The 27387-nt window shown below is 45.6% G+C and overlaps 1 protein-coding gene across 3 annotated transcripts in view; it reads left to right on the top strand.

Annotated features, from left to right (window-relative positions):
• Window positions 1–24371, top strand: part of LOC115085967 (gastrula zinc finger protein XlCGF26.1-like) — a 41224-nt gene extending 16853 nt beyond the window's left edge. The window contains exons 2-6 of one of the 3 annotated variants that reach the window (XM_029592547.1): window positions 9573–9699; window positions 10713–10823; window positions 11411–11530; window positions 12786–13601; window positions 23412–24371. In XM_029592547.1, the coding sequence (XP_029448407.1) occupies window positions 9573–9699; window positions 10713–10823; window positions 11411–11530; window positions 12786–13601; window positions 23412–23683 (1446 nt within the window). In that variant the 3' untranslated portion in view covers window positions 23684–24371. Of the gene's footprint in view, window positions 1–9572; window positions 9700–10712; window positions 10824–11410; window positions 11531–12785; window positions 15379–23411 lie in introns of those variants that run through there. The other 2 variants (XM_029592544.1, XM_029592546.1) reach the window with 2 other exon arrangements.
• Window positions 24372–27387: the final 3016 nt, after the last annotated feature.

Genomic DNA, 27387 nt, shown 5'->3' on the forward strand with positions numbered 1-27387 from the left:
CAACAGCAGTAAGACGGAAAAAAAAAATTGGGCCAATCCTTAACCAATGCTTGTTTTGAAATAGGTGGGCCTTCAGCTTCTTTCCAGCCTTTTGTGTTTTCCAGTTCCACAAAGTTCTTCTGGTAGATCATTTCAAAGGTTGAGAAGGCCTACAAGAACTTATCCTGAAGGCAGGCTTCCTTGACGGGGGGCGGGGGAGGCACCGCCAACAATTGCTTAGCAACTGAACACAATGCATTGTCAATTGGTCCTGAAACCATTTACCTAGCAAAATGCCAGAGGACACCCATGCTGCAAAAGGTAACTGTGCTTTAAACCTCGGAAGATAATGGCCAGATCGAGGTACTGAACTGATTCTCATATCTGACACGTGGCCATCCACCTGCCATGATTCATAAACAATCACCCTATTAAGTATGTGTCCCTATCTGAACCAATCTTAATGCTGACAACGTGAGAAAGAAATTCCACAACCTGGCCCTCCACAGGAGTATTAAGATTCCAAATTATCGTGCAATTTTCTAACCTTCAGCAAAGTAACAAAGAGGTCGGCACTCTGCTGATGGGGCAGGCAATGTAATAGGCAGCGAGGTCCCAGGATTGAAACCTAATTGCCGGGTCCTCACATCGATGCCCAATGTCCAGAGCCACCTGAATAAGAAGTCGTGCAATAGAAAGGATGTGAGGTTAGTGTACAGAGGGAACAGATGCCAAATGAGTGAGGGAGATGGGAAAACCTTGGGTGCAAGTACTCACAGTCCATCTGACAGAAGCTTTAACCTAGAAGCCTCCGGAGAGGAAGAGGAGGACTGATATGTGCGTGTGCAGTCGCTGGATCATCGTGGTTCATTGATAACTGAAATTGGGAGGTGAGCCTACCGGCATATACCCTTTTCAGAAAGGACAGGATAGGTAAAAGAGAGGGCAGGAGTAGCTTTATATCTTAGGGACAAAACAGAAGCCACTGAGCTGAAAGCAGCTGAGAGGCTGTGGGCTGTCTTGAAGAAACCTGTGCATATAATCTCTACGTAGGTGTAATCTACAGGCTTGCACACAAAGAATACGGGCCAAAAATTAAATAACCAAGTACAAATAATGTGAAGAACAACATATCCAGATATGTACATCGGTGCCTAAATGCTACTAAACAATTTAAATGTTTTGGACATCAATACAGCTCAAGAAATTGTTCAAATGAGTCCCATCAGCCTCTCATGATACAAAGAAGAGAAAATGGTATGTTCACAGAAAACTCAAATCCCTGGATAGAAATTGGGATGTTTGTTTTTTTTAACTGATTACTTGCTTACACGGGTACACATTACTTCAAAGTTGATCAACCAAACGAAAATTAAATAATGTTCATAAATAACTGATCTCCCGGATGCAGAGATCATGTATCTTGATGGATATATTTATATTCCAAAGCACAAGTGGTATAATACCTTGATGCCAATAAGTTCCTAGAATACAGGAAACTGTGTTTCCTAGCGTGTAGCAGATGGCCTCAGGACCAATGGGTATAGTGTACTCCTGATAGCAGTTGGAGACGGATCAGATTTCAATCTGACGTCAGCACCTAGTACATATACCCCTGCAGGAAGTGCAGATGCTCAGTATTTTCTGTCTCCATAGCAGTTCGGGACTCTATGCATGCGCGCACAGCGTTAGAGTAATTTTACTAAAGAAATCCAAATTAAGAAGAAATCTTACCTCTACAGACGAGCCCCGCTCTCCTGCAGTGACACCCGTTGGGTCCCTCCCCCAGTCGAGATTCCCGAGGTGATTTCTGCGATCCCTCGGAGGTAAGCCTCTGTCCGGCAGCCGACCCTCGGCGGGGACCTAGCCCTCGACATCGGGTGAGGCTGAGAGGCAGCGGGTACAACCTCGAGCGCGGCGGTGAAGGTATTTTCCCTTTCCCCCCTGCAGCCAGAGACCACCCGGAATGAAACCGGGAAGCGCCGGGACAAGGTAAGGTAGAAATCTATTTAAAAGTCTCCGGTCTCCGAAGCTCGAGGAGACGCACAGGTCGCCAGTGGGGACCAGTGCCACCGGGTTGATCTGCCCTAGCAGGTCTAGACCCCGGTCAGATTCGAGGGTCCTCCTACGTGGAGACCCTCCGAATATGGACCCCAGCCTCTCGAGCGGTACACCGGACCTAGCATCACACTGCAGGACCCCCCTCAAACGGGGCTCCCCAGGAACACGGCGCCCCCTAGTCTAGACCCAGCTTCTATCTCCTGGGTGGAATTCTTCAAAGGTCTGCATTCCTTCGTCCACATGCAACTGGGGCCTCCTACAATGCGGTCACAGGCCCCACCAGAGGACCTCAATATGCCAGGACCTTCTACGCCCAGGGAAGTGATCCCACTGCCCAGAAGCCCCACCTTCTGGGACACAGACATCGCAGATGAGGAGTCAGAACCTCTGGAGGAAGGGGAACTCCCTCCGGGGACAGAACCCCACCGAACCAGACGCTTCTTTACCAAGGACGAACTTCTAGACCTGGTCACGCACAGCTTAAAAGAGCTTGCCATCCTGGGCACAAGTACCTCGGGGGAACCTAAGACGAACCCACTTTTGGAGGGACTTCGTCAGACCTCTTGCCATTTCCTACAAGCCATCCAGCAACTAATTGACCTGGAATGGGAGGCCCCAGAAACCACGTTCAAAGGGGGCCGGGCTCTGGCAGCCATGTACCCTCTGGACCCAGCCGCCAAAGATCTCCTGGCATGTCCGAAAGTGGATGCCATGGTCTGCGCAGTCTTGAAGCGCACTACTATCCCGGTGGAGGGAGGAGCAGCACTCAAGGATGTTCAAGACAGAAGTCTGGAATCTATCCTCAAACAGTCCTTTGACATCTCCGCTATGTCTTTACAGATCGCAGCCTGCTGTGCCGTGGTGACACGCGCCTGCTTAGCACAGACCAGGAACAACACTCCTGGGGAAGCCCTGGAACAAGCTGTATCATTCCTCGCGGACGCTGCTTCGGATCTGGTACGCACAGCAGCTAGAGGAGTCTCATCCGCCGTGGCGGCCAGAAGACAAATCTGGCTCCGAAACTAGTTAGCCGATGCATCCTCCAAAATGACACTCACAAGGATGCCTTTCAAGGGAACACTCCTGTTCGGAAGCGAACTAGAGAAACTAGCCAACAAGTGGGGCGGGTCCCCTCTGCCGCGGCTACCGGAGGACATGAATAAGAGAAGCCAGCGATCCTCCCCCCGGACCTCCAGGGGCAGAGGATCACAGTGCTTCAACCCATATAGAAGCTCCTATCAAGCAGCCCGCCCCACAGGCCGGAGCCAGTCCTTTCGGAACAAGCACAATAAAAGGGGAGCCAGCTTGGGCCCATGCCCCAGCCCACAATGAAAATCAGCTGACCCATCCAAAGGAAGAAGCCATAGGGGGCAGACTGGCCCTATTCTACCAAAGATGGGTCGAGATAACGTCGGACAAGTGGGTCCTATCCATCATTCGAGAGGGATATTACCTGGATTTCCACCACCTCCCTCCGGACAAGTTTGTGGACTCTCCCTGGCACGACCCTTCCAAGAGAATGGCAGTGGAAGCTACACTGACCAGATTACCGGCATGGTTAAAAGGGGAGGTGAAAGAAGCTATTTTAGCCAAAAGATCTTCATTCAAAAAATGGAAAAAGGATCCAACAGAAGAAAATAGGATAAAGCATAAACATTGGCAAGTTAAATGTAAGACATTGATAAGACAGGCTAAGAGAGAATTTGAAAAGAAGTTGGCTGTAGAGGCAAAAACTCACAGTAAAAACTTTTAAAAATATATCCGAAGCAGAAAGCCTGTGAGGGAGTCAGTTGGACCGTTAGATGATCGAGGGGTTAAAGGGGCACTTAGAGAAGATAAGGCCATCGCGGAAAGATTAAATGATTTCTTTGCTTCGGTGTTTACTGAAGAGGATGTTGGGGAGGTACCCGTAATGGAGAAGGTTTTCATGGGTAATGATTCAAATGGACTGAATCAAATCACGGTGAACCTAGAAGATGTGGTAGGCCTGATTGACAAACTGAAGAGTAGTAAATCACCCGGACCGGATGGTATACACCCCAGAGTTCTGAAGGAATTAAAAAATGAAATTTCAGACCTATTAGTAAAAATTTGTAACTTATCATTAAAATCATCCATTGTACCTGAAGACTGGAGGATAGCAAATGTAACCCCAATATTTAGAAAGGGCTCCAGGGGCGATCCGGGAAACTACAGACCGGTTAGCCTAACTTCAGTGCCAGGAAAAATAGTGGAAAGTGTTCTAAACATCAAAATCACAGAACATATAGAAAGACATGGTTTAATGGAACAAAGTCAGCATGGCTTTACCCAGGGCAAGTCTTGCCTCACAAATCTGCTTCACTTTTTTGAAGGAGTTAATAAACATGTGGATAAAGGTGAACCGGTAGATATAGTATACTTGGATTTTCAGAAGGTGTTTGACAAAGTTCCTCATGAGAGGCTTCTAGGAAAAGTAAAAAGTCATGGGATAGGTGGCGATGTCCTTTCATGGATTGCAAAGTGGCTAAAAGACAGGAAACAGAGAGTAGGATTAAATGGACAATTTTCTCAGTGGAAGGGAGTGGACAGTGGAGTGCCTCAGGGATCTGTATTGGGACCCTTGCTTTTCAATATATTTATAAATGATGTGGAAAGAAATACGACGTGTGAGATAATCAAATTTGCAGATGACACAAAATTGTTCAGAGTAGTTAAATCACAAGCAGATTGTGATAAATTGCAGGAAGACCTTGTAAGACTGGAAAATTGGGCATCCAAATGGCAGATGAAATTTAATGTGGATAAGTGCAAGGTGATGCATATAGGGAAAAATAACCCATGCTATAATTACACAATGTTGGGTTCCATATTAGGTGCTACAACCCAAGAAAGAGATCTAGGTGTCATAGTGGATAACACATTGAGATCGTCTGTTCAGTGTGCTGCGGCAGTCAAAAAAGCAAACAGAATGTTGGGAATTATTAGAAAGCGAATGGTGAATAAAATGGAAAATGTCATAATGCCTCTGTATCGCTCCATGGTGAGACCGCACCTTGAATACTGTGTACAATTTTGGTCGCCGCATCTCAAAAAAGATATAATTGCGATGGAGAAGGTACAGAGAAGGGCTACCAAAATGATAAGGGGAATGGAACAACTCCCCTACGAGGAAAGACTAAAGAGGTTAGGACTTTTCAGCTTGGAGAAGAGACGACTGAGGGGGGGATATGATAGAGGTGTTTAAAATCATGAGAGGTCTAGAACGGGTAGATGTGAATCGGTTATTTACTCTTTCGTATAGTAGAAAGGCTAGGGGGCACTCCATGAAGTTAGCATGGGGCACATTTAAAACTAATCGAAGAAAGTTCTTTTTTACTCAACGCACAATTAAACTCTGGAATTTGTTGCCAGAGGATGTGATTAGTGCAGTTAGTATAGCTGTGTTTAAAAAAGGATTGGATAAGTTCTTGGAGGAGAAGTCCATTACCTGCTATTAAGTTCACTGAGAGAATAGCCACTGCCATTAGCAATGGTAACATGGAATAGACTTAGTTTTTGGGTACTTGCCAGGTTCTTATGGCCTGGATTGGCCACTGTTGGAAACAGGATGCTGGGCTTGATGGACCCTTGGTCTGACCCAGTATGGCATTTTCTTATGTTCTTATTACTAGCCTTAGAGGCTATAACACCAGTGCCTCCACAACAAATAAATACTGGCCATTATTCCATCTATTTTATCGTTCCCAAGAAGGAAGGAATGTTCAGACCTATCCTGGACCTCAAGGTGGTCAACCTTCACCTGAAGATTCCTCGCTTCCGCATGGAAACCCTACACTCAGTAATAAGGGTGCTACAACTGGGAGAATTCCTTACTTCCCTGGCTCTGTCAGAAGCCTACCTACACATTCCGATCCATCAAGAGCATCAGTGTTTTCTACGCTTCTCGATCCTGGACCGTCACTACCAGTTCCGGGCACTACCTTTTGGGTTAGCCACTGCACCCCGGCCGTTCACCAAGATCATAGTAGTGGTGGCAGCAACACTGAGGAAGGAAGGAAGGAATCCGCGTGCACCCTTACCTAGACGATTGGCTGATCAGAGTGAAATCCCCAGAGGAAAGCCACCAGGCAACTAACAGAGTCAAAACTCTACTGGAGAGCCTCGGGTGGGTGGTCAACACAAACGAGAGCTGCCTGCAACCTTCCCAATCTCTAGAATACTTGGGAGTCCAGTTCGACATCAAACAAGAAAATGTCATCCTGACCACAACAAGGAGATCAAAACCTGATGACCCAGTTACAAACCCTGTAGAGCGAACTTCGCCCCACAGCATGGGATTACCTACAAGTTCTTGGCCTCATGGCATCCACACTGGAAGTAGTCCCATGGGCACGAGCTCACATGAGACCCCTACAATGCACACTACTATCACGATGGAATCCACTGTCCCAGAACTACACCGTAAGGCTTCAGCTCCCAGACAGAGTTCGGGCCCAACTACGATGGTGGCTACAAGAAGCCCACCTGAGCCAGGGAACGAGACTATACTCCCCAACCTGGATCCTAGTCACCACGGATGCCAGCCTACAAGGATGGGGAGCACACTGCCAGGAGCTAACCACCCAAGGGCAATGGAACGAAGAAGAGTCGGGATGGAATATCAATTGCCTAGAAGCCCGGGCAGTCAGACTAGCCTGCCTAAGGTTCGGTCACAGACTCCGAGGCAAAGCGGTCAGAGTAATGTTGGACAACGCCACAACAGTGGCCTACATCAACCGTCAGGGAGGAACCAGAAGCCAACAGGTGTCTCTGGAAATAGACCCCCTAATGTCATGGGCAGAAGTGAATCTTCAAGAGATCTCGGCTGTCCCCATTGCCAGCAAAGACAATGTCGCAGCGGACTACCTCAGCAGAGAAATTCTAGATCCAGGAGAATGGAAACTGTCAACCACAACATTCCAATTGATAGTAAACCGTTGGGGAACACCAACCATGGACCTCCTGGCAAACTGGTCCAACCCCCAGGTATCCGGTTTCTTCAGCCGCAGGCGGGAACCCCGTCCCAGGGAATCGATGCCCTGGTACAGACCTGGCCACAGGAGACACTGTTATATATCTTCCCGCCGTGGTCCCTATTGGGCGCGATCATCCACAAGATAGAACACCACAGGGGATCAGTACTTCTAGTGGCCCCGGACTGGCCAAGAAGACCGTGGTATGCAGACATGCGAAGACTGCTGGCAGGGAACCCCCTGCCACTACTTCCACACAGTGACCTACTCCAACAGGGACCGATCCTCCACGAGGATCCAGCTCAATTCTCTCTTACAGTCTGGCCATTGAGAGGGCTCACCTAAGGAGGAGAAGATACTTGGGGGCAGTAATTGACACCCTACTCCGAACACGCAAGTTCTCCACATCCCTAACATACATAAGGATTTGGAGAGTATTTGAATCCTGGTGCGAGGACCACGACATCATACCACGCTCAGTCAAAATTCCTGCAATTTTGGAATTCCTACAGAACGGGCTATAGAAGGGATTGTCCCTCAACTCCATCAAGGTACAGGTGGCTGCCTTGTCATGCTACGGAACCGAGAGCGGCAGCATAGCCTCTCACCCGGATGTCTCCCGCTTCCTGAAAGGAGTCTAGCACAACCGACCACCCCTAAAGTGGCCGATGCCTCTTTGGAACCTTAACATAAAAATTAAAAATAAATAAATAAATAAATAACATGGTCCTAGATTTCCTAGCAGGAACCTCCTTCAGACCTCTCCGCGGCCTGTCTTCCCGACTATTAACATTGAAGACAGCCTTCCTGCTGACAGTCTGTTCAGCCTGTCGTATATCCGAGCTACAAGCACTGTCCTGCCGAGAGCCGTTCCTCAGACTCACCCCAGGGACCATCCAGTTATGCATAGTTCCGTCATTCCTCCACAAAGTGGTGTCTCACTTCCATCTGAACCAAACCATCTCACTACCATCGCCAGATGAGCATAAGAATTCGGAAGAAGCTCGAAGTCTACGCCATCTCAACGTCGGCAGACTCCTAGTCCGATACCTGGAAAGGTCGGAATCCGTACGAAAGACGGACCATCTATTCGTTCTTCACAGCGGGAAGAAGCAGGGGGAAGTGGCCTCGTGAGCAACCATAGCCCACTGGATCAAAGAAGTCATCAAGGCGGCTTACGTGGAAGCAGGCAAGCCACCGCCTTTACAAGTCAAGGCCCATTCTACTAGAGCCCAGGCAGTGTCCTGGGCGGAAATCAAGATGCTGTCACCCGACGAGATCTGCAGGGCGGCGACATGGTCCTCCATCCACACCTTCTCCAGGTTTTACCGCCTAGATGTTCAGGCTCGGGAGGACACAGCATTTGCAAGGGCAGTACTAAGTGGGTCACGGGCAGCCTCCTACCCAGTTCGGGAGTAGCTTTTATACATCCCATTGGTCCTGAGTCCATCTGCTACACGCTAGGAAATGGAGAAATTACTTACCTGATAATTTCGTTTTCCTTAGTGTAGACAGATGGACTCAGCATCCCCCCCACGGCTGCCGTTACTCATGGAATTCTCGGGGGACATCCCCGGGAGCGAGTGATTCAAGGGTAAGCCATGCTTTCCTTCATCTAGGACACCCATCTTACTGGGTGTCAACGTTTCTCGGTTGAGGCCACTGGCGGTCTCCAGCTATAGCCAATTCAACTAGTTAAAATTAATCAAGTTAACCATGTTAATCAAGTTATTCAAGTTATAAGTTAATTAAGTTATTCAAATTATTCAGTCATACATATATCCACAATGCGTTTCGAGGAGAATACTGAGGAGCTGCACTTCCTGCAGGGGTATATGTACTAGGGCTGATGTGAGATTGAAATCTGATCCATCTCCAACTGCTAGCACGAGTACACTATACCCATTGGTCCTGAGTCCATCTGTCTACACTAAGGAAAATGAAATTATCAGGTAAGTAATTTCTCCATTTAAAAAGGAAGGGGGGGGGGGGGGGGAAACCTGATGGATTTCTTGATGAAGTGACCAAAGTAGTAGCTCAGAAGGTTGAGGTTGATGTGGCCTCTATGGATTTTGGTACAGCCTTCAACACTGTCCTACGTAGAAGATTGTGGAGCAACCTAGCCAGGCTGCGAATTGGAAGAAAAATCATAAACAGGCCGAGAAGTTGGTGAAAGAGCAGGATACAGAGTGGTCATGAAAGGTGGTTCACCCTGGTGTAGGGAAAGTGACCAGTGGGGTGCTACGGGGCTTGGTGCTGGGCCCAGTCCTCTTCGTCATGGTTATACATGTAATAGAAGATAAAAGGTTTTTATAAGAGACACTGGGGGAGGGCTAAAAGGGAATGTGTGCCTGTCTGCAGAGGATCCAAACATTTACAGCAGAGTAGTCAAGTCGCGATACTTGAAAAATCAATGAATAAAATGAAAAGGAGGCATAAACAGGAAGAAATATCGCAACTTTGTCAACTATGCTTTCCGTAGTGGTATCTGGGCTTCAAATACAAAAGGTGCTGAGTGTGGCAGGGTTTGTGTTTCAGGTCCCAGTAACCTTTGAGGACATCGCCATCTATTTCTCCCAGGAGGAGTGGGAGGATTTAGAAAAATGGCAGAAGGAGCTTTACACAGACGTGATGAAGGAGAACTATGAGACCCTGATCTCACTGGGTAAGAAAGAATTTTATATTTTATTAGCTGTGCTGGGCCATCCTGTATGATATTCACACTGCACTGATGCTGGACCATCAGACTGGCTGTGTTTGTACGTTTTAACATGCAGAATGTGGGAAAGAATTATAGGAAAGAGATGAAATTGATTGAGTCTGACTTTTGTACCGTCAAGAAATAAATAAGGTTAGTGGAGAAACTCACTAAGGGCCTGATTTTAAAAGGCATTTACATGCTCAGAATTTGGGTTTTACCCGTGTAAGTGGGCTTTTGAAAATTGCTACAGTGTCTGCCATTGAATTGTCCATAGGATATTCACGTGTAAGTGCACTTTACCTGCAGAAATGGCTTTTCAAAAATTGCTCCAATAGTATATTACATTTACACGTGTAACTCCTTTTAAAATTACCTCCAAAGGCATCTATCTCACAAACCTACCCCAAAACAGGGTCGGCAAGGAGAGGAGAAATGAGGACTGCATTGGTCACCCAATGAAATGATCAGAGGAATGCTAGGGTGCCCAGGGACCGGGAAAAGCTGTAAAGGAAAGGGAGGTTGTAATGCCTCTGTACAGGTTGTTAGACTTCATCCCGAGTAGAGGTCGTAGCGTCAGAAGGATATAGAAAGAATAGGATAAGCCCAAAGAGAAGGTATGAAAACTCAAGACCAGGGATGAATTGGATGGGGTAGGGCCGTCCCAACATATGGTTGAAGAATAGGTTGTGAGGAGAACCCCAGAAGTTGATCAATTTGGAGGGGGGGGGGGGGGGGCGGGGGGAGGCAGGGCCTCTTCATATGCATGGTACCTCCTGGTCTACCAGAAGTGATACCAGAAGTGCTCTCCTGTCTCCTAATCCCTGCATGCCCAGCTTGAAAGCTGTTCCACCAGATTCTAGGGACCTCTCTGTCTCCTGTCCCTCTTTTTCCTTCCCCCTTTGTGGCCTGCAGGAGGGCGGATCCTGCCCCTTGTAACTGCTCCTGTTGCTACAAGCCCCTCTCTCTCTCCTGTGCAGGTCAGAGCAGCTATTTGACTGATGGGAAGGTGGAGGAGCCAGCAGAAACAGGCCAGAAGCACTTGACCCACTGTCTCTGCTCTTCTGCCCTTTGGGATGCAGTGAAGCATGGTGAGCAGCTGTTCTCTGACCTCACAAAGCTACCTCAAAGAAAAATCATAGCGGCCCTAGGCTGCAAGGAAGGAGGAGTGTGTCCTAATGACTTGACGCTCGAAGGGGGCATCCATGGTAGCATAGGGCCCCCAAAGAAACAGTGGGACCAGAGGCAGTCGCCCCGAAAGGACCTCCTCCTCTCGAAATGGTCCTGCCAAAAATGATGCAAAGTCTGCAACAAAAGCCATATAAGATGAGATTAGAGGATCGAAATATGTGTATATCAGAGGAAAGAAAAGAGAGAGGTAGTTATAATATGTAGTTCTAAGAGGAGAGGAGCGAGAGAATGAAACTCATAACACGGTGTAATATTTATAGTTGGAGCCAGACTGTAAAGATGAGTAGAGAGAGTTTCTGTGATGTTTCTAAGGCATGCAGGGCCTCTGAAATTTTCCTCTGTAACTGAGGTTTTAAAATTTTTTTCTTTCACTAATTTCACTAATTTTGGCAAACATCTTTATGGTGGAAATTTTGCTGAGTCCTGAATTAGGGCAAATTAGAACCTGAATGATGATGGGAAAGCTAATGCAGGTTTCTTACCCCAGGAACAGGCTCTCCGCTCGTCACCCCTGATATTATATCCCACATTGAACGAGGAGAAGAGCCGTACATCAGGGATGAGCCGGGATCAGAGGAAAGAGAAACTGGGAGAAGCAGCTGCTCAGGTGAGTGCAGTAATGAGAGGGACCAGGGTAAAACTGCTGAGATGAAGAGTGGAAATACCATATGAGTCAGGCCAAAGGTCCATCAAGCCCAGCATCCTATCTCCGACAGTGGCCAGTCTAAGTCACCAGCATCTGGTAGAATCCCAAAGAACTGATCCAATCCATCTTGCTCATAACCCAGGATAAGTTGTGACTTTTCCATGGCTAATAATGGTCTAAACCCTTCACCATTGTCTCATCTAGATATTGAGACCTTGGAGCTCTGCCTGCCTCTGGGATACTGAATATAGAATGGGAAGCATTGCAGAGAATACTACCCTGGAGGTTCTGGATTTCAGTTTCTTACCTAAAATCCTAAATTTGCCTTCCAGAACCTCCTTCCCGCACTTTCCTATGTCATTGGTAACCATATACACTACTACAGTTGGCTTCTGCTTAGCATTGTCTAAAATCCTATCTACAGAGACCCCTTCACAAGCTCCTCTGGAGATTTCCTTATTCACTCACAGGGTTTCTGTACAAGTACCAGTCAGTAGGGTGATCTTTTCCAAACGCAGTCACCAAAAATCCTAAGACAGGGGAATCTGCAGCCTGTGGGGCTCTTTGAGTCACCTACATATGGCTCTTTGGTAACTGTGGCAAAGGTACTGGGGTCACAACCACTGCAGCTCCACCAGCATCCACACAATGAAGGGGAACCGACCCACAATCATGACAGAAAGGAATTGCAACAGGCATAGCGCAGTTTTGGCTTGTGTGACCAAAAAGATCAAAACAGCATTAACCCATATCAGCTGAGCTGAAAGGCGATGCTGTGGACTGTCATGGCGTGAAAGAGGTGATGTATTCAGCACATGTAAGCTAGATGGAAGGAAGAGACCCCAGCCTGTGCATCCAGAAAGATGAAGTGGCATCGGCCTATGTCGGCTGAGCTGGAAGGCGGCTGTGGTCCTCTTGGGTGGGAAATAGGCAGGCACAGCATGGAGGATACAAATGCAGCAAAACAGGTGGAAGGATTAGAGGCTTGTGGGGAGAGGTGAAAAAGAAAGCGATGGGGTTAAGGTTGGGGAAATGGAGACAGAGAATGTGTTGGGGTCTGTTTTGCAGAGGAGAGAGAGAGTGGCATGGTCTGGCTCTCGAAATATTTTGATCAGAGATGAAACCATAAAAATAACCCTTCTTTGAAAGGTTACAGATCTATTCCCTGTCTCTCTCCAGCAAACTTAATAATGCCCAGTGTTTACTTTTTATCTAGAAAAGGAAGATTCCGGAAGCAGTAACACAAATATACAACACTGGGCACTCAGTGAGAAAACTGAAGCAGACAAGATGTTAAGAGACAGAGAGGAAATTTCATGTTTTGACTGGAGAAGAAATTGCAACAATCAATGCATCTCAGAAAAGAACCAAAGAAATTCAATAGGAGACTCAGCTGAGAATTCTACTGTGAGTGAGCAAGGTGCCAGTAATATTGCACATACAATGGAAGAGCAGAGAAACCAGACAACAAAGCAAAGATGCATGTGCAATGTATCTGAGATAGTCCTCGGGGATCCTGTACCTCTGAAATCACATCAGAGACATAATACTGAAGAGAAACCATTTACATGTACAGACTGTGGGAAAACCTTCAATAAGAAGGAATATCAGGAACGACAGAAAACTCATACAGAAGAGACACCTTTTACATCATCTGACCTTGGAAAAGATTTAAGTAGGAATGGAGAAGTAACACAACTACTGAAAATCAACAGGGGTGAGAAAACATTTACAAGTATTGGATATGGGAAAAGGCTTATTAATAAAACAAATCTCACAAAGTACCACAACAATCAAACGGAGGAACAAACATTTTCATTCAGTTGTAAAGTGCACCTGACAAATCACACAAAAATCCACAGTACTGAAAGACCATTTTCTTGTAATGAGTGTGGTAAAAGCTTCAGGTATAAGATGAGCCTTGGAAATCACCAGAAAACCCACACTGGGGAGAGACCATTTTTATGTATGGAGTGTGATAAAGGTTTCATCCAGAAGTCAGGCCTCAAAAACCACCAAAGAATCCACACTGGTGAGAGACCATTTTCGTGTATTGCATGTAGTAAAAGCTTTAGTCATAAGATAAGCCTCAGAAACCACCAGGTAGTCCACACTGGTGAGAGACCATTTTCATGTACTGAGTGTGGTAAATGCTTCAGATTTAAGATGAGCCTCAGAAACCATGAGAAATCCCACACTGGTGAAAGACCATTTTCGTGTACTGAGTGTGGAAAACGCTTTCGGTTTAAGAAAAATTTTATTGAGCATAGGGCAATCCACACGGGAGAGAAACCTTTTTCATGTCCTGAGTGTGGAAATTGCTTCAGGTTTAAGAAAAACCTCAGTGAACATCAGAAAACTCATTCTAATGAGAAACCATTTTTATGTACAGAGTGTGGTAAAAGTTTCAGGATTAAGAGAAATCTTAAAGAACACCAAACAAACCATGCTGGTGAGAGATCATTTTCATGTTCTGAGTGTGATAAAAGCTTCAGGCTAAAGAAATACCTCACTGAACACCAGACAATTCACAGTGGTAAAAGACCCTTTTTATGTTCTGAATGTGGTAAATGCTTCAGAATTAAGAAAATCCTTACTAGACATCAGAAAATCCATCCTGGTGAGACACCTTTTTCATATACTGAGTGCAGTAAGAGCCTTTGAGTTAAGAGACTCTTGACAACATCAGACAATCTATGCTTGTGAGAGAACATTTTTATATCCTAAATGTGATAACAGCTTCTAGCTGAAGAATCACCTCACAGAACTAAAAAATCCACAGTGGTAATAGAGCTTTTTCATTACTGAGTGTGGTACGTGCTTTAGGGCTAAGATGATTCTCACTAAACATCAGAAAACTCATGTGGCGACACTACCCTTTAAGAGGCTCTTCTTATGTACTTGGTGTGGTAAAGACTTGTTGTAGACAAGTAGTGTCACAAGACATCAAAAAATACACACGGTCTTGAAATGTACAAGATAAACTCTGGCTTGAGTGAGTATGTACTACTACTACTTATCACTTCTGTAGCGCGACTCGAAAATGCATAAGAGAGAGTTCCTTCACAGTAGAGTTACTGCATAATGAAGAAAAACATACAGGGCAAAAGTACATCAACTTTGCTATGAAAATATGACATTCAGTTAAACTTGGAACATGGTCAATGTCATTACCAACAGCAAGATCAGCAAGGAATCTTTCAGGAAAGTTCCTTGTCACCACTTATGTTGTATCTAGTACTGAATTCACCAAGTAGTCTTAACTCATTGGGCTAAAGATTTGGCTTTAATTCCAGAGATTTAACTGATCCACAGATAACATCATTCCTAATGTTTGTAGATGATTTGAAGCTTTATAGTTACTTTGATTATCATTTAGTGGAACAACTCTTGAGTAGTTAAGACTTCTCATATGACATCAGGATGACATTTGATTGAACAAATGTGGAAAAGCAGTGTAGATTAGTGGAAAACTAAACAAAGTTAAAAACCTTTCTCTGACTAAAGACTAATATAAAAGAACTTGAGCAGGAAGGTGTATATAAATATTGTAAGAGCAAATGAAGGTGCAACAATCCAGCATAAAATCCTGTGGAAAGAGATTAGCAAAAGAGTACTAAAGGAGATTGAAACTAATGTTGAAAAGTGCATTAACAACATGGAATAAAATACAAATCTTTAATTTGCAATCTGTTGCGCTCGGGGGTGGACCCTTGTTCTGGGGCAGAGATGGAATGCCTCCTGAAAGGGAACAGGAGGTAACTGCCCCCAAGGGCGGAGCACTGGAGGAGACAGAGACTAGGAAGAGCTTCACCACTGGAAGTCCGAGGTCCCCCCGGGAGGAGCCCCGAGGAGGAACCCCGGACCACTTGGACTTAGGTGGGCCTTGCAGGGTCTCCTAGGAGAGTGAAAGTCCAGCGTGCCCACGGAGACAGGGGAAGCGCGATCGGACTCAAGGATGGCAACTGGTTGGAGCACGGAGAACCAGAACAGAGTTGGTGATGACAAGGCGAGGAACAGAGCCAGAATCTGGAGACGAGATCAGGCAGGTGAAAGATCAATGTCCAGAGGTCAATCCGAGAGTGGTCAGGCAAAGCAGGGGTCAGGCACCGGAGGTCAGACGAAGTTGAAGGCAGGCTGAGGTCTTGAGGCAGGCGGCAGGCATTCGGTGTGAGGCCCGGCGCGCAGTGGAAGGCCCGGCGACTGCCGCCGCAGGACGCCGGGGCCTGGCAGGACTGGCAACTACCGTGAGGGAGGTCGTCCCGGGGCCTGCTGTGGGACCATGAAGGTGAGCAGGTCCGCACGCAACACAATCCCCACACTCTCTTACAGCTTTGAAATCAGACTGGCCTCTGAAAGATCTCAACAAACTGACTATAAGAACAAGAAAATTCCTGAAAATTACTGAAGGCAGTAAAGCAATGTGACAAGACGATAGCTAAAGCCAGAAAAATGCTGGGCTGCATAGAGAGAGGAATAACCAGTAAGAAAAAGGAGGTGGTGATGTCTTTGTACAGGTCCTAGGTGAGGCCTCACCTGGAATACTGTGTTCAGTTCTGGAGACCGTATCTCAAAAGGGACAGAGACAGGATAGAGGCAGTCCAAGGAAGGGTGACAAAAATGGTGTGGGGTCATTATCGGAAGACTTATGAGAAGAGGCTGAAGGATCTAAATATGTACACCTTGGAAGAGAGGAGGTGCAGGGGAGATATGATACAGGCCTTCAGATACCTGAGAGGTTTTAATGATGCATGAACTTCAAACCTTTTCCACTGGAAAGAGATCAGTAGAGATTAAATTCCAAGGGGGACGACTCAGAACCAACACCAGAAAATATTTCTTCACAGAGAAGGTGGTGGATACCTGGAATGCCCTTTCAGAGGGGGTAGTGAAGACGAAAATTAAATAATTTAAAAGTGGTATGGAATAAACACTGTGGATCCCTAAAGGCTAGAGGGCGGAAGTGAAGAAAAGGGGTAACTTACTGATGCAGCAGTTACTACCTTCAACCAATAAGCCTTGATACGTTTGGTGCAACTGAAATATTGCTTTCCTCTTTAACAGTAGGGGGGGGGAAAGGGAATTAGATTCATTGAACAACCAATGAGGGCCCCTGGCTTTTATGGTGTGAGGAACTGATAAGCATGGAGGTAACCTACATGCAGCAATTAGTATCCTTAACAGAAGGCAAGGGATTATTACCCTTAACCAATAAGCCTTGATGCTTTTGATGCAGCTACAACATCACTCTCTGCTTTGACCATTTCTTTAGATGACTTTGAATATTGAACCACCAGCTAATCTATAAGAACCAGTGAGGTAGCAGTAAAACATTGACACTGGGTGAGAAAATGTAACCCTAATGATAAAGTAAGGGCCCAGATTTAAGGTCTGTGAATCCAATTCAAATGAGATTGCAGGGCAGACTGGATGGGCCATCTGGTCTTTTTCTGCTGACAAACTCTTATGTTTCTAAGAACTGAAGGAGTGTTCAGCTATATAGATTATACATATAGAGCAACAATCATAGGCCTCCAAGTAGACTAGTGGTTACAGCAGCAGGCCCAGAAGCAGGGATGCCAGAGTTAGAATCCTGCTTCTCCCACCGAAGTTCCCTGTAATCTTGGGCAGGTCACTTCATCCTCTGTTGCCTAAGATACAACTTAAATTATAAGCTCTTTGGAAATAACTACAGTACCTGAAAAATGCTGAAGTACGCAAGTAAACAACCTCAGACTCGTTCATCATTAAACATGGACGAGTGTTCAAAAGAATAGATGGAACTGGTGGCTCCAGTGACATCACCAAGTGAGACGCTGCTTGAATCCGGATCTCCTGAGCTGTCTGAAAGAGAAGAAATGACAATTTCTAAAAATAACTTGTGAATGTAGTAAATTCTGTCACAAAGACATAAGGTGGCTACAAAATAAAAAACTGATAAATCTGAAACTCTGCTTCAGAAGCAGTGACTCTAGAGCTGAAGTAGGAATGCCTCAGGAGGCTCAGCATGACAGCAGTGCAGGAGAAGGAGAGTTAGAGTGGCAGCCCGGCACAAGTAACTAAAGCTGGTCTCAAAGACCTATTCAAATGAAATAAGGACTGCTTTAAAAAAAAAAAGAAGCAAAGTCTTTCATCCAGAAATGGGATAAAATGAGGAAAGACTGAAAGGTCAGGAGCAGAAAATGGAGAGAACAGAAGGTATGATGAGTGTCTTGAGCACAGATATCACCTCAGTAAAATCTGAGAATGACGTGCAAGATAGGAGATGTTGCTTTATGAACGGAACCGGAATCATCTGACTGCATATTCAAATAGCTGAAGAAAACTGAAAAACTATGGGATACTGTGATCCTTCTCCACCAGACGACTGAGGCCAGCTCTAAGTAAGAAATGTCAGATGGAGCTGATAATGGCTGAAGACAAAGAGCAGATGAATACTGGTCTTGTCCCTCCTACTATTCTTCTGTTTGGCAAGAGCCATTCGGTTTACTATTGCAACTAAATGTTAAACAGTGGTCATCCCAACAGCCAGTCAAGATAGATTTCCCCCTCCCTGCCAGGTAAAACTTTTGTCTTTACTTCTCCTCTATCTCTCCCGCCACCCGACCAGCTAAAGGCTCTCAGCTAATGGCCTGCTTTGTGATGAGGTCACTGTACAACATGTGAGCAACACTGCTGCAGTCCTGCTAGGAACCATAATAAGGCTGACACAGAAGACAGACCTACAGGGAAGACTCATACACATTAGGAGATCCAAACATACACAGACCATCATAGAGGTTTCAGGCAGCGAGATCACAAAGCAGCTAATACACACACCTGCACCAGGAGCCAAAAAAAAAAAAATTAAACGTATGCAAAGCCACAGCCCTAAAGAATTCCTGCTTCTGATTTCCACATCTGCTACAAAATCCCTAGGATATGTAAAGCATGTTAATTATCAGACTCGGAGATCGTTCAATACACGTTTGCTCTCTAGAACATATTTTCCCTAAAGATTAGAAGAGGAAGTTTGCAGTATTAACCGTTCCTAACAGAAATTGTGATAAATATTGTTGTTGTGATTGTTACTGTAAATTGCTGCTGGCATATCGAACATATTCAATAAATAGAATTGATTTAAAACATTCTCCTTTGCCACGTTTTAAACCTCAGCTGCCATCTAATGGTCACTGCAGTATATTGCATCTGATCTTGTTCACTGCAATTCCTTAATATAAGGAATACATTAACCAATTTTTGTTTTAATGAATGAGATGGAATAGTGAATTGCGAAGCTGGAAAAGCAAATTAAAAAATATCAGCTTGCAGTAGTATCCACTCTAGAAACATGGTGAGTTTTCATCCACAGTTCATAAAGCCCCCAAATCTTTTCAGATTTTGACAAGTAGCCATGCTCGATGGCTGTAAGTCTACCCAAATAGTAAACTCTTCCCAGTTGGGAAATTAGAGAAGCCATAGTTGGCACCCCTGGGTCCCTCTTTTTTTTTTTTCCCCTTTCTCTCTCTTTTTATTGGTTTTTTAATAATCATTACAATCATATATAAACCTTATATAGACAACAGCTGGTAAAACCTGACAATGATGAACAATGTGTACAACCACTGGATATGAATGAGACAGTGATAGGAACAGTGTAGGGTTCATATGATTGCAATCTTCTCTGTGGTAGAGCAAACTCTTCATAAACCTTCAAACCTTTAGATCTTTGCAATTTTAGATGGTTAAGTTTTTAATTTCTTCTCCCTCCCTCCTTTCCCTAGTGTACATTGAGGAGAGTTAGCGGTAGATGTTATTTGTCAGTTCCTTAAGGAGTGTCCACGTAGAGGAACACGTGTACCAAAAAAAAAGAAGGAGTTGAATAACCTTATTTCACTTTCCTATCCCCAGATTCAGCACTGGTTTCTACCTTCCCATATCTTCTACCCAGGGCACAGAGCTGCAGAGTTCTTTTGAATCTCTCTGGGTTACCATTGAATAAAATGGGACCAACTTTGGATAGTCACCTCACGTTTTCTTGGGGTAGATGCTTTAGCTGTCATGTATTCGAATGGGGCTAGTCTAATCATTTTGTGAGACCAGTGTTTAAATCTAGGAACATCTGAGGTAAACCAGACCGTTAAAATAGTTTGCTTAGCCATTACACTAGCCTTACCTAAGAAAGACATCTGAGACTTGTCTAGCCTGATTCGTTCTTTAGGATATAGGCCAAACAACCAAATTTTAGGATCGTTTGGGATATTACCTGTGAACAAAGAAGAACAGAATTCTCGAATGTCTGTCCAAAATGACATAATCTTTGGGCTGGACCAGAAACCATGCATAAAGTCACAGACAAAGGTCTCATATTTAAGGCAATCGGGTGTAGAGCATAATTTATCCTGAATAGCCTTATTTTTGGAGTAATATAGTTGCCAAATAAACTTGTACTGCAGTTCTCTTAGAATTATTTTTTCTGACGTGTACAATGTTTTCAAAACAGTGCTTTATTTCTTCTGAGGATAATAATATTTCAGGATAGTTAGACCATCAGTTTTTAAGGTCCTTATAGCCCACTTTATCATATGTGGCCAGTAGTTTAGAGCAGCGCTTCTCAGCCAGTGTGTCGGCAAGCAGTGGCAGGTGTGTTGCGTGCTGCCGGTCTCCCGCTGCTCTTCCCCCCCCCCTTCCTTCACCGAGCGAGAGGCAAACTATCTTCCACTCCTGCCGATGCCGCCCGGACTATCAGTACAGGTCAAGCCTGGATGGGAATGGCAGCAGTGTTAGTGGAGGCTGGCAACTGCGGCTGGGCCTTTTCTTCTTCCCACACCTGCCCTCACCCTAGCCTGGAACAGGAAGTGATGTGCAGTGGATTGCGCGGGAAGAAGAAAGAGCCATGCTGCACGAAAAAGTAGCGGTGGCAGCCGTGGCCCTGAGCAGTAGCGTGGGCCCGAAGCAAAATCAGAAGCAGCCAGAAATCGGCACAGGAGACAGCAGAATTAGCCTCCCGTGGCCGATGGGATTCTTCTTTCTTGGCCTAGAGGAGGAGTCTGCTGCAGCTACCATTTGTGCACGGGGGGGGGGGGGGGGGGGGGGGGGGGGCAGGAAATGAGAGAGACAGCCAGCCAGCCTGTCTGAAAGTGAGAGAATGTATGTGTGATTGAGAGTGTGCATGTGTAACTGTGACTGAGGGAGCCTGTGTGTAAGTGAGAGCATTTGATTGAGATCATCTATGTAAAGTGTATGAGAGAGAGCATGTGTGTGATTGAGAGAAACTGTCAGGTGATATGTGTATATAGGAGAGACAATGGAAGTGACTGGTCAGGAGATGATTGGTGTGAGAGAGACAGAAACTGGTATGTGAGTGTGAGAGAAAGAAAGTGATTATGGGAATGAGAAGCCTGTGCATGTGGCGAGAGCTAGCATAGGAGTAAGTAACCTGGGTGTGTGTGAGACGTACCATGGGCGTGAGAAGCCTGTATATGTAAGAGAGAACATGGAAGTGGGAATCTTGTGTATGTGTGTGTGTGTGTGTGTGTGTGCGCATGAGAGAGAGAGAGAGAGAGAGAGAGAGAGACTGATCGGGAAGGTGACTGGTGTGTATGTAAGAGAAAGACTGGTCGGGAGATGATTGGTGTGTGAAAGACAGAAACTGGTCATGGGGGTGTAACTGGTATGTGTTTGTGTGTGAGAGAGACAGAGAAACTTGTCGTGGGCGCTAAGAAAGAGGACCATGAGTACAGAGCTTCAACCACTACTGCTTCTGGTGTGTGCTACGGCCTGCATGGAAGAGGAGTAGGAGAGCTGCTGGAGAGGGTTAGTAAAGGGGGCTTTTTAAGTTTATTTTTCTTGATTGACTGCCATTTTAATTACTGAATATTATGTGATGTGTCTGCTGTTTTGAAATATTTTATTGGTGTTTGGAGAATTTTAAATGATTTTTATGAGTTTTTAATTGTTGGATATTATTCTGTTCATATTTGTTGTGAAACATTTATTCTGCTTATAAATATAGTTATACAATTATTTCTGTGTTGGGATCTATAGCTGCTTGGCTAGTTCTGCTTTCCTTATAGGAGATGTATTAGTGTTTAGGGCCTGGTTAAATATTTGTACTGTTGCCTTTTCTTAGGTAGGGTTGTTACTGTTTGAGTGCATTCCATAATACAGGTGTAACTGTGTGCGGATTAGTTTAAGTGCATTACTGCAGATCCTGGGAGTGTGTTAGGTTGGTTCTGTGTATGTGACCGAGGTGAGGTATTTTACTGTATCAGTCTTATTTTGTTGTATTTTCTCAAGAGGACATGCATTAGTGATAAACTGCTGTCTTTTCATAAGTAAGGCTATTGAGCCTGGTAGTAGGAGTTTGTGTTGCTGTTACGGAGATAACACTAGAAACAGAATATATTTTTTGTAAGGTGAGTTGTACGGGGAATGTAATAATTCTGCTTTACATCCATAATTGTGAGTCAGGGGGGTTCCTGTGGATGCAAATTGTACTTTTACATTTAGTCCCTTGACGGTCACATGTTCAGCGTGTCGTGCATGTGAGAACCATCTGTCAGGTGTGTCCCGACAGAAAAAAGGTTGAGAACCACAGGTTTAGAGAACTTAGCACAACAAAATTTCTCTAAATGTTTTTCTAAAAAAAGTTCTTCTAATTGTAATTTCTTAGTGTGGAGAAAGGAGTTTAGGCCTGTAGAGTGTATATAATGTCTCAGTTGTAGGAATGCATAAAAGTCTGATCTATGATAGGGGCTCTTCCGCTGGGGCCGGGAATGGTCGCTTGAACGACGAGCTCTCCTCCTCGGAACGCCAAACTGCTCATAAACCTGGTAGCAGAAGCCTAAACTACGTCTCGAAGCTCTCATAGCACAGCAGACACCCCACAGATGGTGGCGAAACAGAAAACTGCTGACCTTAAGCAGTTTTCTTTCAGCAAACTGCCGCTGGAGATAGCAGCCAGCAGCGTGGACGGGCCTGCACAGGCCACAGCGAGCAAGCCCGCGATTCCCCTCCAAGATGGCGCCGGCGATGCTGAGCAGGCAGAGACTGCAACAATACCGATTCCCCAACAACTGCGAGATGAGATCCGGGGATGGTTCTTAGAGTTCAGGTCAGACCTCAAAACCCATAAACAGGAATTGTTGGTCTCTATTAATGATCTAAGGGATGATTTTAATAATTTGGGCCACAGGGTTGATGATATTGATGCCCGCACGGACGGCCATGCGATGGCACTACTAAATTGGACAGGCGACAAAATTTGCTGAAAAATGAGATGGTTGCCCTTCAGGATAAAGTCGAAGACCTGGAGAATAGATCAGGAAGGTGAAATATTCGTATAAGGGGAGTCCCTGACTTGCCTATGGCAACGCACAAGAGGTGGCTGAAAAGGTTACTCACACAAGCTGTATTTTTCATTTACTCCCCAATATTATGGTGCATATTCCTTTATGTAGTTAACTGTTGTTTTCCGGACCAATCCATAACTTAGCTAGAATAGTTTCCCATATCCCAGTTTCTTGTATTCCTTGTTCCATGTACCGCCTCCAGGCGAATTCTTTGTTCTCAGTTTCAATGTAAACCGATGTGATTTGTATGTCATACAGGAACACCGGTATATAAAAATTAAACATAAATAAATAAATAAATCGCAGCTTTACAAACACTCCCTGTCTGTCCCTGATAACCCACAGCTCTGCCCCTCTCATGGACCCTCAGCAGCAGTGACCATCCTCAGCTTGTACTGACTCTGGGATTCACCCCCCGCTGTCCAGCTCAAGATCAGAAAAAAGATAATGCTTCTAAAAGGGCATTTTACATGCTAGACAAATATTAACCACTAAAACTGTTTTTCTAGGTACTGTAGACAAAGGCTTGAGTCAGGACGAGGACTTGGGAGGATTAGACATTGGCACTGTCCCTCAGGGCGCTCTACATAGCCAGTACCACTGGCCACCCTGTCCTACACCCGCAGGAGCAGGACCAGTACAGGAAAGGAAGAATGCTGCACAAAGCAGTCCAGAGCAAGGTACTGCACACTGGCAGTCAGGAACAACAGGGCTGGAACATCAGGATCAGGAAGAAACATCAGGAAACAGACAGAGACACAGGACATGGAGCCATCAATAAAAGAAACCAGTGGAACCCTGGACCAACACATGAGAACCTGGACAAGCATGACATCCAAACCAAAGGCAAACAGGAACTGAAGTGAAGATCCTTTTATATTGCTGTATGCAGGCAACTCCCTGGGAGAAGTCCAAATTGGCCGCCCCTCGATGGCCCTATAAGACTGGAGAGGAGCCATGGGCCCGCCCCTTAGAAGGGCGTGGTCCAACCAGAGCGTCCAGGCTGCAGTGGAGCAGGTCTCGAGTAGGCCCCGAAGAACACCGAAGGCCTCCAGGCCGTGGAGCAGGATCCGGACAGTTGCTCAGGCGAGGCCCTGGCTTCGGAGTGGCCTCCGGAGAAAGGTGAGAGGCCTCCTGTGGCACAGCTACAGGAGGGATTGTAACAATTACTGCACTACCTCCTCTCTAAGACTGCTTCTCTCGCTTCTCTATTCCCAAGCAATCCTCACTACACTTACTCCCCTCCTCTCTAGGAACATTCTAATCTGTCCTGTACCGATATACTGTACTTATACCCATAGCATGAGACTGTATTTATACCCTTTGCATGCATTATTCAGTTTAAGCTCTTAATTATGAAGTTTAAATTTTAACCAAATATTTTATGTTAACCCAGTTACCAAGTATATTACAACCATTGTTGTTTTTGTATTTCTATGTAAAGCCTGTTACTGCATTATGTTCGACTGTAAACCGAGGTGATGTTCCAAACGTGCCGCGGTATATAAAAAAAACCCTTAAATAAATAAAATAACTACCAATTTGGTTAGCTTCCCTAATTTCTCTTAGCATTTCACTGTCCGTCTCACCATCTTGACCAGGTGGACTGTAGTATACTATCACTATCACTCCTATCACTATAGTCTTCCCCGAAATGAACTGAACAAAATGACATCAACACCTCCACTGATCACAGTGGGAAGCTGGAAAACACAGCCTGGATTCATAGATTATAAAAAAAGTTTAAGCTAAGTGTCTGCCTCCAGCCACAGTCACCAAAACCCCTAATTTTTGAGCCCCAAATACTTTATGTTCCTTCCCCCAGTGACTTTAATGGGAAACAAATAACTAAGCGGCATGAAAAATTAGTATATTTTTGGTCCTGAAATGAACTGAACAAAATGAATCAATTCTATAATATATACAAGTGTAGACATCTCTTGCAAAGACAGGACACAGGTCTGCGAGTTTTGTCTAATAGTTTTGTCTAATAGTTTTGTTAAATTTGGACTTCCTGCCTCCAGGCACCCTCTTCTTCTCGACCCGCCGGACCTGACGGCACTCACCTCCGATCGTCGTAGGAGCTGGGAGAGAGGCCCGCGCAGCCAGCCCTAGAGCCCATCGGGGTAAGGCCCTTGACTCTCGCCCTACCACCGCGGGCCCCCGCACCGACCGCGTGGGAGCAGCTCCGCCTCACTCCACCGCCTCAGGCCTCCATCCGGTCGCCGTCCGACGCTTCCCTTCCCTGCCTTAGTAGCGCCGGTGACCTCATCAGCGTGACCCCGGGGGATTTAAATTTGGACTTCCCGCCTCCAGGTGCTGCGCGCCAGGCGTCGCGCACTGAAGGAGCACAACAAAGGAGCCTGCCCCTTTGTGCGCCCCTTCGTGCAGCCCCGAAGAGCATCCTAGAACAGTATCAAAGAGTGCAGACCGCTTGAAATCCGCTCCAATCCCCTCCGCCTCTCCTACCTCCCCTATCGGTGACTGCCCGCATAGGCTCCTCAGTAGCTTTTCCCCCTTCGTAGCACACCCCACTTTCACTATGATGGGCACCTTTAACATACCCGTTATCAAATACCACCCCAGAATTCACTACAATCCCCCCCTTCTCTTTCTTCCATCTGACAACAGAGGCTTATCCCCATAATGATCTCACCCATTACACAGCTGCTTGGCCTCACACTCTTCTCTCTCTCTCACTTTTTAATGCCCAATCACTCACCAAAAAGACCCATATTCTTAATGACTATCTTTTAGAAACCAGCCCAGACATCTGTGCTATCACAGAAACCTGGCTGAAATAAACGGATACTGTCCTCACCAATCAACTTCCCACCCAAACATACGACCTCTACTTTATCCCCAGACTTAAAAAAAGAGGAGGAGGGCTTTTCCTGGCAGCAAAGAAAGGTCTAGGTCTTACCCTACAACTGTCCACCTCAACAAACAACATTGAAGTAGCCTTCTTCAAATCAGCTTGATATACGCCCCTCCAGGTACCTTTGAATCTAACCCTTCGCCCATCATCGAACTCATAACGAAGCACATCAACGCTGACAAACCAGCCATCATAATGGGAGACTTCAACCTGCATGTGGAAGCCTCCCCTCAATCTCCTAACTGTGAAATCCTACTCTCCTCACTCAGCTACCTCGGTTTCACCCAAATAGTCAACAGTCCTACTCATACAGCGGGCCACACATTAGACCTTATTTTCATCAATGAATGCATCTCCCTCTCTTCCAAGCCCACCAGCTCACTGGTACCTTGGTCTGACCACCGAATCATCTCCACGTCTCTTGAAATTATAGACCATCCACCCCTTTCTGTTCCTAATACCACTATCCAACTCAGAAAACCCTATTCCCCTGACCTCCTCATTAATCATCTCTCCAAAGAATTAACACATCTCGACCTCTCAGATGCAAGTGCAGCCACCATTTCCTGGATTAATATCACCGCAAAAGTTGCAGATCAAGTCTGTCCTACCTCCACCAAAGTCCTACATCCAGCGGCAGACAACAGTAAACCATGGTTCACCCCGGAACTAAAGGCCCTCAAACAAGAGCTTCGTAGTAAGGAACACAGGTGGCGAAAAAGCCCTTCTAACTTGACTCTAGCTGCATATAAAGCTCTTCTTAACGCCTACAGGATTGCCATCCTAAGAACGAAGAAGAAATTTTTCACAAAGAAAATCCACCACTTCTTCTTCGACTCAAAAGCCTTGTTTGCATACGTCTCAGCGCTCACCAAACCTTCTTCCCCCGCCATTCCGGATGACCTAGCGCTCACCAAAGCCTCTGAACTTGCAAAATACTTTGAGAATAAATTCACCAACCTAATCGCCCAGCTCCCCACTTCTTTTGCAGTGCCTCCTCTCACCTGCCCTACACCAATGCATCAGACCTCAACTCTCGAAGTTTTTGAGTTAACTTCCTCCTTGGAGATCGAAAACATCCTAAAAAAACTGAAACCTGCATCACATCCTTCGGACCCAATACCGACTAACCTTCTGCTCAGCATCCCAGACACCAACTCTAAGCCAATAGCGGAAATCATAAATCGCTCCCTTATGCAAGGCCTAGTGCCAGACCAGCTAAAGCTCGCCATTCTAAAACCTCTCTTAAAAAAACCCAACTTGTCGCCAGCGGACCTAGCCAACTTTCGTCCAATTGCTAACCTACCCCTGATTGCAAAAATTATGGAAAAAATAGTCAACAAACAGCTGTCGGAATATTGGATGACCATAACCTTCTCTCCCCTTCGCAATATGGATTCCGCAAGTCTTTAAACACAGAAACTCTCCTTCTATCCCTCACGGACACCATATTAATCAACATGGAAAAAGGTCAACCCTTCCTGCTTGTTCTTCTTGATCTAACCGCCGCTTTTGACATGGTGTGCCACGCCATCCTTCTAGACCGACTAGCAGACATAGGCATCAAGGGCTCCGCCCTCAGCTGGTTCGAATCCTTCTTATGCAAC

The sequence above is a fragment of the Rhinatrema bivittatum genome, chromosome 2, assembly GCF_901001135.1.
Source record: "Rhinatrema bivittatum chromosome 2, aRhiBiv1.1, whole genome shotgun sequence".
NCBI lineage: Eukaryota > Metazoa > Chordata > Amphibia > Gymnophiona > Rhinatrematidae > Rhinatrema > Rhinatrema bivittatum.